General features: G+C 45.6%; 1 protein-coding gene and 1 long non-coding RNA gene across 2 annotated transcripts; one reads left to right on the top strand and one right to left on the bottom strand.

Annotated features, from left to right (window-relative positions):
• The first annotated feature begins 2044 nt into the window (after positions 1-2044).
• Positions 2045-7537, top strand: LOC119361939. The gene is made up of 4 exons (XR_005173028.1): positions 2045-2440; positions 2545-3660; positions 3952-4006; positions 6996-7537. It is a non-coding gene; the product is annotated as an uncharacterized LOC119361939 (long non-coding RNA).
• LOC119361938 (wall-associated receptor kinase 2-like) lies at positions 3604-6541 on the bottom strand. Its single transcript, XM_037627112.1, has 2 exons — positions 5450-6541; positions 3604-5333 (listed from the first exon to the last, which is right to left on the bottom strand). Exons 1-2 carry the CDS (start codon positions 6525-6527, stop codon positions 4150-4152), a joined length of 2262 nt encoding a protein of 753 aa, XP_037483009.1. The 5' UTR covers positions 6528-6541; the 3' UTR covers positions 3604-4149.
• Positions 7538-17259: the final 9722 nt, after the last annotated feature.

Here is a 17259-nt window from a genome sequence, read left to right as displayed (position 1 = left end):
TCAGATGGGCTTGATGATACAAGAAAATGTGATGAATAACACCAATATCTTCTTTCGGACAGGTCGTAAACATAAGGCAAGTGGTCCGTTAGCGAAAAGATGGGTAGATTATCAGAACAACAATCTTACAAACAGAACTGGTTGAGCATAGATGATGCATGACGAGTTCCGGAGTGACGTCTGACGTCAAAGTGAAGCGAGAACGAGCTCCGGACGGTGGCGCGAGGATGAGCTTGAGGTCGTGGCAGCGGCAACTAAAACATGCCCTAAGTCGGTGATGCTTGAACTGAAAACCACCTATAATGCATCCTTGACTCCGTAGTTTGCTTAATTTTTCTGTTGGAATTCACGAGCCCTTTTGCTAGTATAATTTAAGGGATATATTAAAATTTGGTAATATCATCATAAACTCGGAGGCAACCCCCGCCGCCGCCGTCGCCGCCGCACTTCTTCCCGCCACTACCCTTCTCCCGCCGCGCCAACGCCAGAGTCCCAGCCGACGAAGCGCGCACTGGTGCCTTAGAAGGCGGTGACGAGGTCTTTTTTCCATTGGTGCAACTGATGCCTGCCCACTAGCCAGGGCCATCCACGTTTTTTGCTTCGGCCATTGCTGGTACAGCTCATCGCACCGGCGCGGATCCGGTCGTCCCATTCCTACTCTCCAGGCACCCCTCCCGGCCTTTGCCTGGCACCGGTGAGTGCCCTCGTGCGCTCCTGCTCTCGTGCTAGATCTGGCTGAGCTGGAGGCAGGGGTTTCCTCGGCTAGCTCGAGTCCTCCCATCCTTGTGCGGTGGCGGATCAACGACCGTCTTGCTCCCCGAGTTGCAGCTATGGCTGTGGGGCTTTGGCCTCTGCAAGTTTCCAGTTGATCTTCCCAGCGGCGATTGCTCTTGTAGTGCGCCAGCCTGGTGGCAAGGCTGGCGCTTTGAGGCCCATGGTCTCTTGCCAGGGCGGCTCTTGCCACGACAGCCCTGGAGGCTCCGGTCCCGATGCTTTGGAGGCGGCGTTCTCCATCCTGTTCGGTTTGTCGGTGTACTGACGGCCTCGACTCCGACGGTCCGGATCAGCGTCTCTCTAGTTTCGGGCTTGTTGTCGGCGCCGATCGTCATCTTTTCCCATGCGGCCACCCCTACACATCACCGCCTCCCCAACCCTGGTCACCTCCTTGGCCCGTCCCTTCCATAGCTCGCGTGTCCGGAGGTGCCCGGTGCCTCTGTGGCGCCGGACGTAGCTCCCCTTCTTGTGGCGTTGGCTTTGAACAACGTTGGGTTTCCATGTCTTCTTATCATGATTCGGCGGCTACGGGGTTGCTCAGACTCAGGTCAGGGCGAAAATCCCTCCCTGACTTCCTATTGCTGGTAGCAACGACCCTTGTGAGTGTCGTTCCCTCCTTGGAGGCGCTACCATGGCCCCTTTATGTGCCCCTCTTCGAACATCGAGGGAAACAATAGGTCCGATTCCTCAGATCGAACGGCGACGGTGCCACGATGTTGTTCTCCTTCTTGAAGCCGTTGTCTTTTTGGCTCCCGACATCCCGGGTGTTGGTTTTGAAGATGTTGGACGTCACGTTGATTCGGGCTGCCGCTCAAGGCATGGGTTTCCGAGGCGCTATGTATGACTTTCATGGTGCTTCCCCCTTGTCTTCTGCCCCCAACTTGGCCGGGTCCTGCTACTCACTTGCTTATCTCCCGACGCTCTTGGTGGGGGTACGTTGATCCTAGCGAGACTGGTGCAGTGGATGCGCGGCGGAGGCTCACGATTTCGAGACGTGGTCTGGGTTTCTTGTGTCCCGCCTCCTCGCCCTCCATGGCTCCAGTCCGGGCTAGGGGGCTTTAACTGTGTTATTCCTTTCTTTAGGCCGAGCATCTCATGTCTCCCTGCTCCGGACACCATGTTCAGTTGCTCACGCCCTTTTGCGTTTGGGTCATGTGTTGTATCCTCTCTTGTACTAATTCTCTTCTTCTATCAATGGGATGACACACAAGCTTTGTATATTCATGATTTTTTTCAAAAATAATTCCTGATCTGGGGAAGCGGGTTTGCTGTCGAGGAGAAAGTGTAGTTGCTCCTACCTGCTGCTGACTGTCCAACGAACCCAACCTGAACCTACTGCACTCTTCTCGCCGAAATGGAGACCAACTCCGATTCCCCACCAACGGAGGAGTACGGGCGCCGGCTGTTCGCGGCTAGGTCCGGCATCCTCACCGTCGAGGCGCTCTTCCGGTCTCAGTCCGTGGCGGGGAGAGCCATGCGCGCGCTGGTGCACGACCCGCACCTCCTGTGAGCAGGTCGCCGGCGGTGCCCTTCTCGCAGCCATGCACGGTGGACGTCCTCTGCGGGGAGACCTTCGCCAGGCGTGTAGGGCCGCGTATCGTGGGCGGCGGGTGCGCTGCTGAGTGTTGTTCGTCAACTCGTTCCATGAAACCGAGCAGACGGTGAGGTACCTTGCTCGTGCCCGCAACCTGTTTGCTGTTTTGCTCAAGAGGCAGGTGGACCAAAACTCAGCTGGAGTGATGTAAACTTACGCCTCACTGTTCTAAGCAGGGAGAAGGATTACCTGGCGTCAACATGGCGTGTGAAGTCCATCAGCCCGACAGCGCCGCCGTTCTACCTGACGACCATTGGTTTGACCTCTTTGAGTATTGAGAGCAGAGCACCGTGCATGGCATGGCTGGATAGCCAGCTCCCTTGCTCAGTCGTCTATGCCCTTCTAACTTCTATGAAACTGTCACTGACCTTGACCAAAGTCTGTTAGAGGAGATAGTCAATGGAGTCTGCAAATCTGGTAAGCAGTTCCTCTGGGGTCTCTGATCCGTTCACGAATACAAGGTTTCAGAGCAAGCCCGTGAAGTGTAGGATAGAGGGCTAAATGTTGAATGGTGTCCCCAGCTTGAAGTTTTACCACACAAGGCCTAAGGTATGTATGTTTTACTTACAACTGATTGTGTGATTTATTAAGCAGCAGAAGAAAAAAAATCCATATAGCCATCTTACAGGTTCGTATATGAACATTTGAACACTGTGCCACTGAATGTGTAAAGTACATTGTCAAAGTTTATAAGCAGAGCAATATAATAACCATCACTGTTTATGTGAGGTGTTGTGATGTCTGATAATGTTACTGCATAGTAATATTCCCTAATTGTTCTTATTTTTCAGATGATGAAATGAAATAAATGTTAACGTCCTAGCAATTACAGATTAGTGTGCAAAGGCGCCATTCTCCAGTTATAGCAACACAATGCCATATTAATCAATTTCAATGTGAAAAAGGCAACACAATGCCAAATCTTGTAAGCTGTAGCTTATCTCTTAATTAAATCTAATTATGTCTAACTCAAAGTATAAAAGGGATGTGAATCCTGCATAATGTGTAGTGAACATATGGAGTGATCTGTTCCAAATAATTAAGTAGCTAGTAAAAAAATATTATGTCCGTTCTGAACTCATCAACAGGTTGTTTCTTAACTCCGTGCGGATGGAGCTCTGCAATAGAAGCAATTACTACTGGCGTACCACTGTTGGCAATGCCTCAGTAAATGTTTTTTTTCGAGGAGCCTCTGTAAATGATTAACCAACTACAACAATGCATTGGTGTGGTGACAAACGAAAATTGGTGTGCGGATGCATCATGGTAAAGGTGCAGTGAGAAACCAAGAGGTACATAAAAGAAGTATTAGATGGTGAATTTGCGTCCAATTATGCTTCAAATTGTTGTTGAAACATTCCTAACGTGGTCTAAAGGAGTTATATTCGAAACTGTGATCATCTCTAAACTGCAATTTTATACTGTTACTGGGGGGAGAATGCCTACTTTTGTTGTGTTAATAGAAATTATAATTTAGAGGTATATTATCTTTGGGGGTAAACAACTTTGAAAGTATCGTTCCATCTTTGTTTTCTTGACGCTTGCATTTCTGTTGCACTAATGCAAGTTCTCTTGTTTGTCAGATCAGTAAGAAAAGAAATTAGTTTAAGACAGAGCAAAACTACGCAACTTCAAAAGGTATGGACACATATCTTAAGTCTCGTTGTTTCCTTCAGAAATTATTACATAGACCACACAAACCATTATATCCCTGTTTATATCCAATTATAGAAGGAATCATTAATTGTCAAATTAAACTGATCACACAATAAATAAATTGACTACCGGGGGTACCTTGATGACAACAAATACTCTGCTTCATAGCTATACTGCTGGCTTGTTTCCTCCATGTTGGTACCCTCAATCATTGGATACTTCGGCACATCCATGTCATGCATTACAAAACTATCATGCGAGCCCCCAAGGTTCTCCAGTGTCATCTCCACTTGCCTCATGGTTGGCCGGTGGTCTACTTCAATCCTCACACATGCCACTGCCAACACAGCTACTTCTTCAACCTCCTTGCCCCCTTCTTTCATGACCTGAGGATCTAGCACGCGAGCCAGCTTGCCCACTGCTAGCGAAGCGGTGAAATATCTGACAAGGGTTTCCTCCTCGGATGAACGATATGAGCATGGTTTCTTCCTAGTGAGAAGCTCCATGAGGAGGACGCCGAAGCTGTAAACGTCGCTCTTCTCGGTGAGCTGTCCCGAGTAGAAGTACAATGGGTCCAGGTACCCAAATGTCCCTTGGATAACGGTTGCGGTCTCTGCTTGATCGACTTGAATGCACCTCGAAGCTCCAAAGTCTGACACCTTTGCTATGAGACTGCCATCTAACAGAATGTTTTGGGACTTGATATCCCTGTGGACTATAGGAAAGGACACCGCCGAGTGAAGGTAGCCGAGCGCTCTCGCAGTTTCGGTTGCGATCCTTAGCCGATCTTGCCATGTTAGGGATGGCGCTGGTTCCTGGACATGGAGATGATGGTAGAGGGTCCCATTGGGAATGAACTCGTACACCAGCAGCGGCACCTCCGTCTCAAGGCAGCACCCAAAGAGCTTCACCACGTTTCGGTGGTTGATCTGCGAGAGGATGGCCACCTCATTTATGAACTCGTCAATCTCCCTCTGGATCGCGACCTTGGACTTCTTGATCGCCACGACATGCAGGTCCGACATGATGCCTTTGTAAACCGTGCCGTGCCCTCCTCCACCGATCTCACGAGCTTTGTCGAAACTGTTTGTGGCCTTTTGTAGTTCCACCAAGGGGACGATCATCCTCTCGGCAATGTCCGCCTTCTGAGACACCAATTGTTGCAACAGATGCCCTCGATTTTGCCTGAAGAATCTCTTCTTGAGCACTTTTGCCCGCCGTTGCTTCATCTTTCGCGTCACAAAAATAGCACCAAGTACCATGAGGAGAAGGCTGGCTCCACTGCCAACTCCTATGCCGACACTTAAACCTGAAGAATGTCCACAGAAAATGTGTCTTTGTTATCAAGGAAGAGTCTCTGGCACATTCTAGAACAGAGCATGAACTGTGCTCCAATCTGCATGTATTATTGGTTTTGGTGCTCACCTAGAGAAGATTTGATGCAGCCATTTCTTATGAGCGGGTCGCCTTGGGCGCCACGTGGGCACCGGCATAGGTGTCCTCCCGCCGTGTTGGTGCACTCGCCGAAGCACATGCCCGGAAGCGCGCACTCATCGATGTCTTGGCATCCGCCCGCGAGGTATGGGTTGCCTTGGTACCCGTCCAGGCACCGGCACACGTAGCCGCTGCGATACATGCCGGAGACATTGCGGCAGGAAGCATGGCTGCTCTGGCACGCGCTCCTCCGTGCATCCACGGGGCAGCCCGACGTCGCCACCCCCGGCAGCACCACCGGCTTGGAATCCACCACAAAGTCCAGGACGACGGGCACTGCCGGCCCGCGGGAGGGCGAGTATCCGGTCGAGTCGTTGAGGAGCGTGGTGGAGGCGCCTTCGAACCATCCTCTCTCGGCGATGCGCACCGCGATGGGCAGCCTGTCGGCGTACTCGTTGCTCGCATCCAGGGACTTCATCTCCACGCCGTAGGAAGGGCGGCCGATGGGGATGGGCGTCTCGCAGCAGCCGATGCCAGAGCAGGCGGCGCCGCCGTAGCCAGCGGCGCTCGTCACAGCGCCCGTCCACCTGTCGTTGATGGAGCAGAAGGAGGAGCAGCAGCCTACGACGCCGCCGTCCCCGACCAGCGTGGCCTGCACGTTGCACCCCGTCACGACGAAGTGGTTGCGCATCTCCGAGAGCACGTAAGGGCCGCTGGCGCCGAGGCCGCCCCAGGTGCCGTTGCCGTCGAGCCCCCCGGAGAAGGTGAGCTTGACCTGGCCTGCTCTGTCCAAGATTCTCACCGTGGAGTTGGCCAGAGAGATCTCCACGACCTGGAGGTCGCTGCCGATGAGCAGCCGCGGCTCTCTGCCGCGTGTCCGGTCGCAGGTCAGGTTGAATCCTGGCCGGTGGCATCCGTTCCCGATGCCGAACGGGTACGGCACTTTCACGCCGCCGCAGCTGGTCGGGCAGCGCGGCGGGGGCGTCCCTGCGCCTGGCGTAACCTGAGCCGCCGCCGTTGAGAGGCAGAGCTGCAGGAGCAACACCGTCAACGCTGCTGCCGGAATCATCGTCGGATAGTAAAATGATACCAGCCGGTTGTTCGACGACTGTCTCTCCAATCCATTACTATAAAGCTTACTACAAGTTGGGCAGGTTGCAGTAGAGCAGCCGCAACCTACCGTGATAGAGAATGCTACCGAACACGCGTGCATACATGTGCGCCTTGACTGACCTGGTCTAGGCTACACAGAGATATAACTATTTTTTTACCATTGTATCTACATTCTCACATTACTTTTTTTTATTTGTGAATTTTCTATGCGATTGGAAAACACATGGCAAATAACTTTTTATTGGTTTATAGTTTGGGTGAGAGCAAAGCATAACCAAATGATTGTTTAGCCAATGATAGATTTCGCACCACGGAATGAATCAAATAACTGAGAATGCTGTTTAGGCCACGTAAGGGATTTTCTTTTTTGAAATGCGCGTAAGGTGAGGACCGGTTCAGCTAAACCAGCTCAACTATAAACCAGATGGGTGAAGACGAGGAGATACTAAAGCTTCAAGTCCTGAATGAAGGTGAGCGACAGTACATGATTAGCACAAGGTTTTTGGTGCTGTTTCATCAGGTCCGGTTATTGAAGCAAAAAAAAAATTGTTCGAGGGTGCAAGAAGCCAAGATTAGCAGAAGGCTGAAGGTGACTCAGGGTCCGGTGACGGAAGCAACAAAATGCATTGTTATTTCTCCTCTCCTTATCCCAGTAGATGGTGTGAAAAATGGGCACGAGTTATCTTCATTTGCCATATGTAAACAAGACATTTACGATGGCTACATACTTAGAACATGTAGGCAAAAATCCTACACATGCAGAAAATAACTTATTGACCCATCTCTTCGCTTAACTAATCCCTCCTCCTTTGATTTTCAGCCATACCTTGACGTCTAAACCAGTACTTCTAACCGTGTACAATTCCTTCCTAGGTGTAGCGTCTCTCTATTATTGGCACTCTCCGTATACGGCTGCATCCTGAAGAGAAAAAAGGGCCACACAAATTTGTAATGCAATGTGTGATGGTGTTGGTAGTGGAACAAGATACCTTTCTGCTTTGTAATAATGTCCATCCATTATTATTTTTCATATATGATGCTGTCCAACCTACTGCAAGATGCCAGGATTCAAAAGTTAATAATAATGAAGATCTGGTTGTCCACTTCCCAGAAGCTCCAGAACCAATCTTTTGATGATACGATTGTACAAACTCTGAAGTTTTGACGGGATAAAAGGCAACTCCACACCCCGATAAATGCAACATTCTTAAACTCTCGCACCAAACAATTCTAGTTGCAATGACGCTGAGACGCATGCAGTTTAGTCGAGTGCAAACGCTCGCTGTTGCATCTTCAATGGCACAGATACAGTTGACACCCTCCTGCAACCCTGCTTCCGCAACACCCGCACTCAACCACCCCAAGTTGCAGACGCGTTGAGGGAGTACAGTTGCAGTGGAAGGAAACACTTGCACTTGCATGTTTAATAACGAACATGCAACTATTAGCAATTTTTAAAAATATTCATAAATTTTAAAAATAATCATTATTTTGAAAAATATTAATGAATTGGAATAAAAAATAAAAAGAAAATGAAAGAGAAAAAGAAAGAAAAACTGTAAAAAGCAACAGAGAAACCTTAGTAAAAAGAAAAAAAAACTTTATAATCTTCTCCAAACTGATAAAAAAAACCATGTACATGACTTGGACCGTTTGTGTGGTGTGTGCGTATGGCCAGACCACACAAAAAAAGATAAATAAAAAATAGAATCTTGTAGCCCAGCCAGAACAGCACAAAAATAAAGGCAAAACATACAAAATAAAACGTGAACCCCTAAGCGAACCAACATGTGATTGGATGGTTAGAAGGACATTGGTACCCCAGACCACTAGGCAGATGTGGAGCCAGCATCGGATTACACCTAGGGCTAAATAGCTTGAATGGTGCAATTTGATGATTTGTTTTCTACTTTCTGACAAGAAATTACAATGGCCATTGTTACTAGGTCTAGGGCTATAGCCCTACTTGCCATAGGCCTTTCTCCGCCCTTGCCACTAGGGTTCAAATCCTGGTGCTTAAATTTATCATGAATTTATTCAAGGTCAGGGCTTGACACGTGTCATGTTACGGCCTCATTTGAGTGCAGAAAAAGTTTCGAGGCCAACAGGAAAATGGCCCCACACTTTCTTCACAAACTTGACACATACCCTCTTGAAAACTAGATCCTCCCTCGGAAGCTGCTTTACTGATTATATATTCACAAAAAAATTGAACACCTTCCCTCTCATGTACTGGCAGTATATATTCAGCACAAAAAACTCTAGTTAGTGCACATATCCCCATTTCAACAAAACATAGCGATTTTTACTAATTAACTTCCTTTTTTCGATTTTCTTTCTCTTTCCATATTGCTAAACTATAGTACACACGAATTGACCTAGCTACATCTATATAAACAAATTAAAATGTTATATCCTCTCCTCTTGGAATTTATAAAAGATAAACAAAAAACTAAAAAAATAAAACATTAATATCAATATCCATATAATCTATCCGATTGTCCATACAATCCATGCGTGCATATCAATACCCATACAATCAAGCGACCGGCCATGCCACGTGGACTCATTTTGCCGTGTGTAAACCGAGTCTATTTTGTTTGCCGAGTTCCTTTTACCAGACTCTCAGCGCCGGCATGTCTGTGCAGGGTGCCACTATTTGCTGAGAAGTACTCTCGGATTATCCAGTCTTTTCCGAGTTCCCGCAGTTTGGGTCTTGGCGTAGGCGTTTGTTCCAGATGTGACTCATATGAAAATACTCTTACGTGGTTTTATAAATAGTAGATGTGGATGAATTGCATCACATGCACGTTCAGAGTTTTGGATGTAATTTTAATACTAGAAGATATGAGATTGCTTCGACATTAAAAGATGTAGCTAATGTGCCCGCCAACTTCACATGGGCATCACTTACATATAATATACCACCTCCAGTCATAGCTAGAGGTATGCAAAACTCGCTATCTTCAGCTTATCGCGTCTGACTGTCTTATTTGCTATTCTCTAGCTTACACAAATGGCGGACTTCTGTTAAGATTTAGTAGCAAGACAGAGAGACAAGAATAAAAAGAAATCTGATAGTGGAATGAGAGGCATCTGCAAGCACATCCCCTAGACCATGAAGTGCTGTGGTGGTAGACAATAAGTTTTATCTGCAAAATGCGGAAGGCACATAAGATGAGTTTGGAAGAACTTCACTTCACTTCAGTCTCATCCTACCTATCCACTCAACCTCTCAACCCCAGTTCACCTTTCAACTAGCTACAGAAGATGGATTAAAGAGTTAACCAAATGCAGGTTAGAGAGGATTGATATCAAAATACCAACGACCACGTGTTTCTTTTCGTTTTCTTTAATTGATAATCTATTGTTTCTTCATGCTACATGTGATAAATAGCAGATGATCACGCACATAAAGTGAGGATTTGGTGCCCAGAGGGTGTGGTACCCCCACTACAGGCCACTGGATGTTCATCCTGCGGTATGTTTCTGGTTCTGCAATAGGTAGGACAACCTAACATGGTTATCGTAAGTATCTGGAACAATAGTAAGACTTGCATGGGGAAGTACATGGATGAACCCGGGTACATATGAACCTACTTTGAAAAACACATTTCTAAATGCTAAAAAAAATCCGAAAAAGGCGGCATGGGTATGTATTCATGTTCTATGTGCGTGCATAAAGTTTCACGGAAAAATAACTTTTTTTGTGGCCTGTGCAAAAGAGACAAAAAATTGTGTCGTGAAACGCTATTCAGAAGCACGGAAATTTGTTTTTTTACGGAGACAAAAAAAAACATATTTTTGCACAAAACTTTGCGTCGTGCACATACATTTGTGAACATGTATGCATGAAATTTTCTTTTGATTTTTTTACATTTTAAAATGTACTTAAAATGCATTTTTTGAAAAGTGGATGCAGATGCCCCTTGGTTCAGATCGTGCCCACTCGACTTGCATGCATCTGGTATGCCGACTAATAGTGGATAGAAGATGGGTGCTGCACCAAGCTATGTCTAGGCAATGAGTTGCATGCACGTGTACTGCATTTGGGCGCACATTTTCTAGCTTCCCCCTTCACACCCCTATATTCTGCCTGCTAATTTTGGCACCGTTTTTCGCACTAAGAAAACTGACTGCCACGTAAACTTGTAAATTTTCAGCAGTACTACCTCTGTTTTTTTAGTCCGCACATTAGCTTTAGTCAAAGTCAAGTTTTTTAAAATTTGACAAAATTTATAAACAAAAGTATTAACATCTGCAATAACAAATCAATACCATCAGATGTATTATTGAATGTACTTTCACATCATATAGTTTTTTTATAGTAAATCTTTGTACTTTTTTATATAAATTTGGTCAAACTTTACGAAGTTTGACTTCACTCAACTCTAATCTGCAGAGTAAATAAAAATGGAGGGAGTATTAAAACTTGCAAATATACACTGCAGCATAAAGCATGCAAATTATCAATAAACAATAAGTGTAAAAATTTGCAAATAAACATTGTAGCGTAGAATTTCTTAATAGTTTTATGTGGAACCGAATGGGATACTTAACTCTCCTAATCGGTTCTAAAGCCTGAATATACTGGGGTATTTGCTCTTGTTTGGCATTGTTGGAACCCAAAACCGACCAAGGGTTGTGTAATAGAACCTCCTTCTAAAGTTTTTTTATCTTTCATTAGATTACTTTTCAAGGTCATGCTTTCATGACATAGAGAGATTGCTATTTAAGGTGCCACATGCACTTTTTCAACTCTTTTGTTAGGCGAGTTCTCATACCACAAGAAGAGGGGAAAAAATAGGACTACAATGCCATGCTCGCTTAAATCCAACATGTCTGTATAGACATTTGACTCATCAAATGAAAATAATAGAAAATATTCTAGGGAGTTTGATCCAATTAATATTCTTATATGAAATGAAGTGTGTTAGAACAATCATATGAATCAATTCATATATATGAAAATCCTAATGGTTACAAAGACTGTGGGCATATTTTATGAGAAACTATACATATGGTTAATAAACATCCAATGTAAATCTTTGAGAAGACATATTAGATAACTTTGCAAAGGTCATGCTTTCTAGACATGGAGATTGATAAATGATATGAAAAGGATAGAAAATATTCTCTGAAGTTGGATCCCATGAAATTTCTCGTACCATAAAGTTGGATCCCATTTATCAAAATGTAAATGCTGCCTTAAATCCAACATATCTTTATGGCCATTTAGCTGATCGACCTTATATGAAAGTGATAGAAAATATTATGTGAAGTTGGATAAAATAAAATAAATCATAATAAGGAAGGAAGTGTAGAGAAATTTTTAAATAAAATCAGATGGGCTGCGAATCCTACGTACAAAACCGGACATTGCACACGTGGGATAAATCATAAGGATTACAAATCCTGAACTAAAAAATAATGTATGTACTTGTACATATATTAACAATTCTACCCAGATAACATGGATTGCATTCCTGAAACATAACATGGATGACACAGTATAGATTAAGAGTGGAAATAGAATTGTCCATCCAACTAAAATCATCCTGTCATACTCAGTGGTTGTAGTACATTCACAAAGAAGGTTCGGTTATACCTGTTCAGCAAGAAATTGATATTGATAAATTGATAAATAAACTAAATGGTTTACAAGATCGAACTGGAATTAATTAATAACCGTCAGCAAATTGTTCAATAGACGAAAAAACAGACAAAATCTCTCATAAGCAGTATTAAAATTTTCAAATATACAGTAGACAATAAAGCATGCAAATTATTAGTAAACAATAAGTGTAAAAATTTGCAAATAAATATTGTTAAGTAGAATTTGTTAATTGTTCTCCATGGAACCGACTGGGATACTTAACTCTCCCAATCGGTTCTAAAGCCTGAATATACTGGGGTATTTGCTCTTGTTGGGCATTATCGGAACCCAAAACCGACCAAGGGTTGTGTAATGGAACATCCTTCTAATTTTTTTTCTTTCATTAGATTACTTTTCAAGGTCATGCTTTCTAGACATGGAGAGATTCCTAAGGGGCCCCATGCAGTTTTTCAACTCTTTGATTAGGGGAGTTCTCATACCACAGGAGAGAAAGAAAAAAACTAGGACTACAATACCATGCCAGCTTAAATCCAACATGTCTGTATAGACATTTGACTCATCTCATGAAAATAATAGAAAATAGTATAGGGAGTTTGATCCAATGAATATTCTTGTATGAAATGAAGTGCATAAGAAATCTTATGAATCAATTCATAAATATTGACCGAGAATCCTAACGGTTACAAAAATTGTGGACATATTTTATGAGAAGCTATACATATGGTTAATAAACATCCAATGTAAATATTTGAGAAGACATATTAGATAACTTTGCAAGGATCATGCTTTTTAGACATAGGGAGATTCCCCAAAACAAAAAAATAATAGAAATAGAATGTCATGGCTACCTTAAATCGGGCTAACAGATCTTTTTGTGTCTATTTGACTAATAACTGATATGCAAAAGGTAGAAAATATTCTATGAAGTTGGATCCCATGAAATTTCTCGTATGAAGTGATCGAAGTGCAGAGCAATTCATAGGAATAAAATCAGATGAACTGCAAATATTACAAACGAGAAATTCCACACGTGGGATAAATCATTACACATCTTGGACTAAGAAACAAGTAATTTAGCTGTACATATTATCTATTTTCTATCTTTAATATGGATCGGATATGCACGCAGATAACATAGACTGGACATACACTAGGTCAAGACAAAATAGAATAGTGGATCCAACAGAAATTCCAGGCACAACTATAGTCATACAACTATTTTGGCTATGTCAGCTAGCTCTTCTTACCCTCAGAGCAGGTAACTGCTCAGTACTCTACTCGTTATAGTGTGCCGAGAAACATATTGATGGAATCAATTCGTCTGGACTCTAAATCCTAATAATGTTACAAAAATACTTTAGGAGAAACAATACATATGGGTAATAATTATCCACTGTAAATGTTTGAGCAGACATATTAGATAACTTTGCAAAGGTCACACTCTCTTTAGGTACGGAGATTCCTAAACCAGGATAACAGAAAAATATTATATGAAGTTGGATAAAATAAAATAGCTCATAATAAAAAGGAAGGGCAGAGAAATTTTTAAATAAACTCAAATGCACTGCGAATCCTACGTCAAAACCCGCCATTCCACACGCGGGATATATCATATGGATTAGAAATCTTGAACTAAGAAACAATGTATTTACCTGTACATATATTATCAATTTCTACCTAGATAACATGGATTGCATTCCTGAAAACATAACATGATGGATGACACAGTAGCTCGGTTAAGAGTGGAAATAGAATAGTCCATCCAGCTGAAATCTTCGTGTCATACTCTGTGGTTGTAGTACATTGATGAAGGTTCTGTTATACTTGTTCCAGGAAGAAATCGGTCTTGAGAAATTGATAATAAATAAACTAAAAGGATTACACAATCGAACTGGAATTAATTAATAACGGAGAGCAAATTGTTCAATAGATGAAAAAAAAAACAGACAAAATCTCTCATCATCTGAGCACACTTTTCCCTGACATCTGGTAATTAACTGCTTGGACACCCTCAGTGCGTGCCGAGCGTCAACCACCGGAGAAAAATGCTCCGATTGTCGATGTCCTTGTGGTCCTGTAGTAGTGTAAGGGTGCCCTCTGCCAGGTTCACCTCGAACACCACGTTGGACACGGCTATGTATCTGGCATGGTTCTCGAACCTACGAACCACCAGCAGCATCCCTGCGTCGACAGACGGCACCAGGTAGGACCTCTGGTTTAAGTGTAAGTGACTAGCCTGATTAGTGACCTCCTGCTGCCTGGCCGCGTACACGAAGTGAGGCTGCGGGTGGAGCTCCAGCTTGAGGACGTCCCCTGAGCGGGTGGGGACGTAGAAGCTGCCGCCCAGGGAGAGGCTGCCCTTGCCTTGGAACAACGGAAGCTCTCCGTCCTCGTTTGGGGCGAAGAATTGCCACTGCCACACGGCGTCGCCTGGCCTCGCGTAGAGGACCATGTCAATGGACCACACCGATAACGCCACGAGGAGCACCACGGTGGGCGTGGGAACCTCGCCGTCGTCGACGTCGTAGATGATTCCTGCGGCCTTGAAGTCTTGTGAAATAACTCTGGTCATGGGATTGGGTAGGTCGGCGACGGCCCTGGTCATCGGGTTGCACAGGCGCAGCTTCTGCGTGCCCCGGCCTGAGGGTGCGGCGAAGAGCAGGCAGCCCTCGGCGCAGGCAAGGACCTGCCCGTAGTGCCGAGGGATCTTGAGCCGCATGGAGGCGCCGGTGAGGACGTTCACGAACCTGGCTTCCTCACCTTGGATCTGCAGCATCTTCCAGTGGCGTGGGAAGAAGCGCGGATTCATGCCCACGAGCTTCGGGGCGGCGCCTCTCCAAGGCTTGATGTCTCTCAGGTGGATGTAGTCCGTCACATCTGAGCGCAGCAGGAGCTCCGCCACCTTGGATACGAGTTCGTCCGGGAGGTCGTCCCAGTTCCTCTCATCAGTCATTGGGATGATACTGCAAAGGAGATTCAGTGGATCTACGTTTAGCTTAGTTTGAAACAAAACATGCATAAATATTTACGAGATGAGATCTAATGAATTGGAATCAGCCGAATTATATCAAGAAGGCAACAAGAAAATCGATCCAACATCTAATTCACTGACCTTTCATGGCCGCTGGCGTCTGCGCCGGGAATGAAACAGTAGAACGGCCTGCCAGTCGCTGGTTCCATGGAGGCGGCCGCGGCTACAGGGGGCTTGTCCAGCAGTCTGATGGATGGTTGCGGCTAGGGTTTGTGGCTGGTGGTTTGGAGAGGGCCAGGGGTGGGTTGGATCATCTTATACCGGGCGGCCAAGTAGAAATAGAAAGGAGAAATGGCGGACAAAACGCGGAAAGGGAAGGTGGTACCAACAGCTAGCACATCACATGACGTGTGACTTAATATCTCGTGAGAATTACTACGCCCTCAACCGTTAGATGCCCATCCTACGGCCTGTGTCGAGCTTCTAAGGATGATTAGCCAGACTAAGAGTACTGTGTCACGCGCAAGGACGGATCGAAGCTGTGACAGGTCGGAGCACGCTGTACAAGTAATAGAAACTTTCCTAAAGTAACAATCTATTGGTTTTCTTTCTCCTATTGATTTAAAAATTACCTTCTTTCTCTTTTCTGTGCGAGCAAAATCAATTCTAGAACAATTTCTGAGACATTTTGACGGGCAGCCAGCCCATTGAAAGGACACCAAAACGTATGTTTAAGAATTTCTGTCTTTGTTTGACGAACAAGTCATAAGGATTTTGAATTTTTCCCTGCAATTCTTTTAAGAGTTTTTAAACATTTTAGAGGTGGCAAAACATTTGATTGCTCGTTTGATTTACGATCAGCTAGGTGAAGTACAGTCCGGTTGTATGTACGTGCCATTCATTTTTTCGCGAATATGCAAAGATTGCGTATCTTTTCATTGACAGGAGAGGAACATAATTAGTACAACGAATGGTACAACATGACACAAATGCAAGCAGATGTGAAAATGGTGCCTGGAGCAGAGAGAGAAGGGATGCTCGGCCCAAACAAAGGATACAACACAGCTAAACCTATCAAGACGTGAGCCAAGAACGGCAATACTGAACCAGGAAGAAGACTAACATCTCCAGAGCCAACACCAGGGACACCACGAGCAATCAAAGATAACACCTTCAAGAAGGAAGACGGCGCCGAGACGCCGTCGCCATCCAGTATGGATGAACCGGACCTAGGGTATCCTGTGACCTCAAAGAGGGGCACAACTGAAGGCCATGGCAGCGCCTCTAGGTCCACAAGCATTGGATTTGGCAAAAGGGCAAGCTTTGAGGTTTACTAGGAAGGGCCGACTATGAAGCAAAGACAATGGCGCGGTTGATGCGACGATGACCGGCAACGCCAGCAAGCTAGGACTGGAGGGATGCAGATTTGGGCTGCCGGGGCCATAGCCATAGGTACATCGGCAAGCCCGACATGCTAGAAGGGTAACAACTACAGGATTGCCGAGGTCAGAGCCGCCCGACAGAAGACGCCGGCAAGACGTGGACACCGGAGAACACAGGGCGGAGCCCGCTAGGGGAGCAGCGCCAACAAGGATCAAACGTGAGGCGCCTCGCACCATCCACTACTATTGTTGCCTCGCCACTGCCGCGAGAGTGGGCACAACCACTTGAGGGGGAGGAGAGGCCATCCAAGACGATGGAGCTGCCTACGTGAGGCAGGTCGAGAGTACCCCGCAACCAGCCATAGATCGCGCACCCGGACATGATAGCAATAGGAGCAGGCTAGACGGCGCCACTTGGGGGGATGGGAGGGCTGCTAGTAAGGGCGCCCTAGGTCAAGCCGGGCCAATAGCTCTTGCGCGACGTTTCTCATGCGAATTGGAAGGAGTGCGATGTAGTTCGAATGAATGGCTGTGATGCGACGTCTTCGAAGACAACAATAGCTCCAATGCGACATGGCTCTGTTTAACCGTGAAATGAAAAACACGAGGGGTTAGCGATTTGAGTTATGACACGCGGGACCCACCAGTTACTCGCATGCGGATGGGACCCACAACTTATCCACACAAGCATGCCTGTGCTCATCAGCGTGCTCTAACC

This window comes from Triticum dicoccoides, chromosome 2B (assembly GCF_002162155.2).
Source record: "Triticum dicoccoides isolate Atlit2015 ecotype Zavitan chromosome 2B, WEW_v2.0, whole genome shotgun sequence".
In the NCBI taxonomy this organism is placed as follows: Eukaryota; Viridiplantae; Streptophyta; class Magnoliopsida; order Poales; family Poaceae; genus Triticum; species Triticum dicoccoides.
Note: the sequence above shows the minus strand (reverse complement) of the source record. Positions and strands in the feature narration are given on the sequence as shown.

Bases quoted from the DNA above. Each gene is read 5' to 3' on its own strand.
- LOC119361938 (XM_037627112.1), bottom strand. From the start codon at position 6,527: ATGATTCCGGCAGCAGCGTTGACGGTGTTGCTCCTGCAGCTCTGCCTC. The intron at 5,334-5,449 runs GTGAGCACCAAA...GACATTCTTCAG, and splicing joins CTGCATCAAATCTTCTCTAG to GTTTAAGTGTCGGCATAGGA.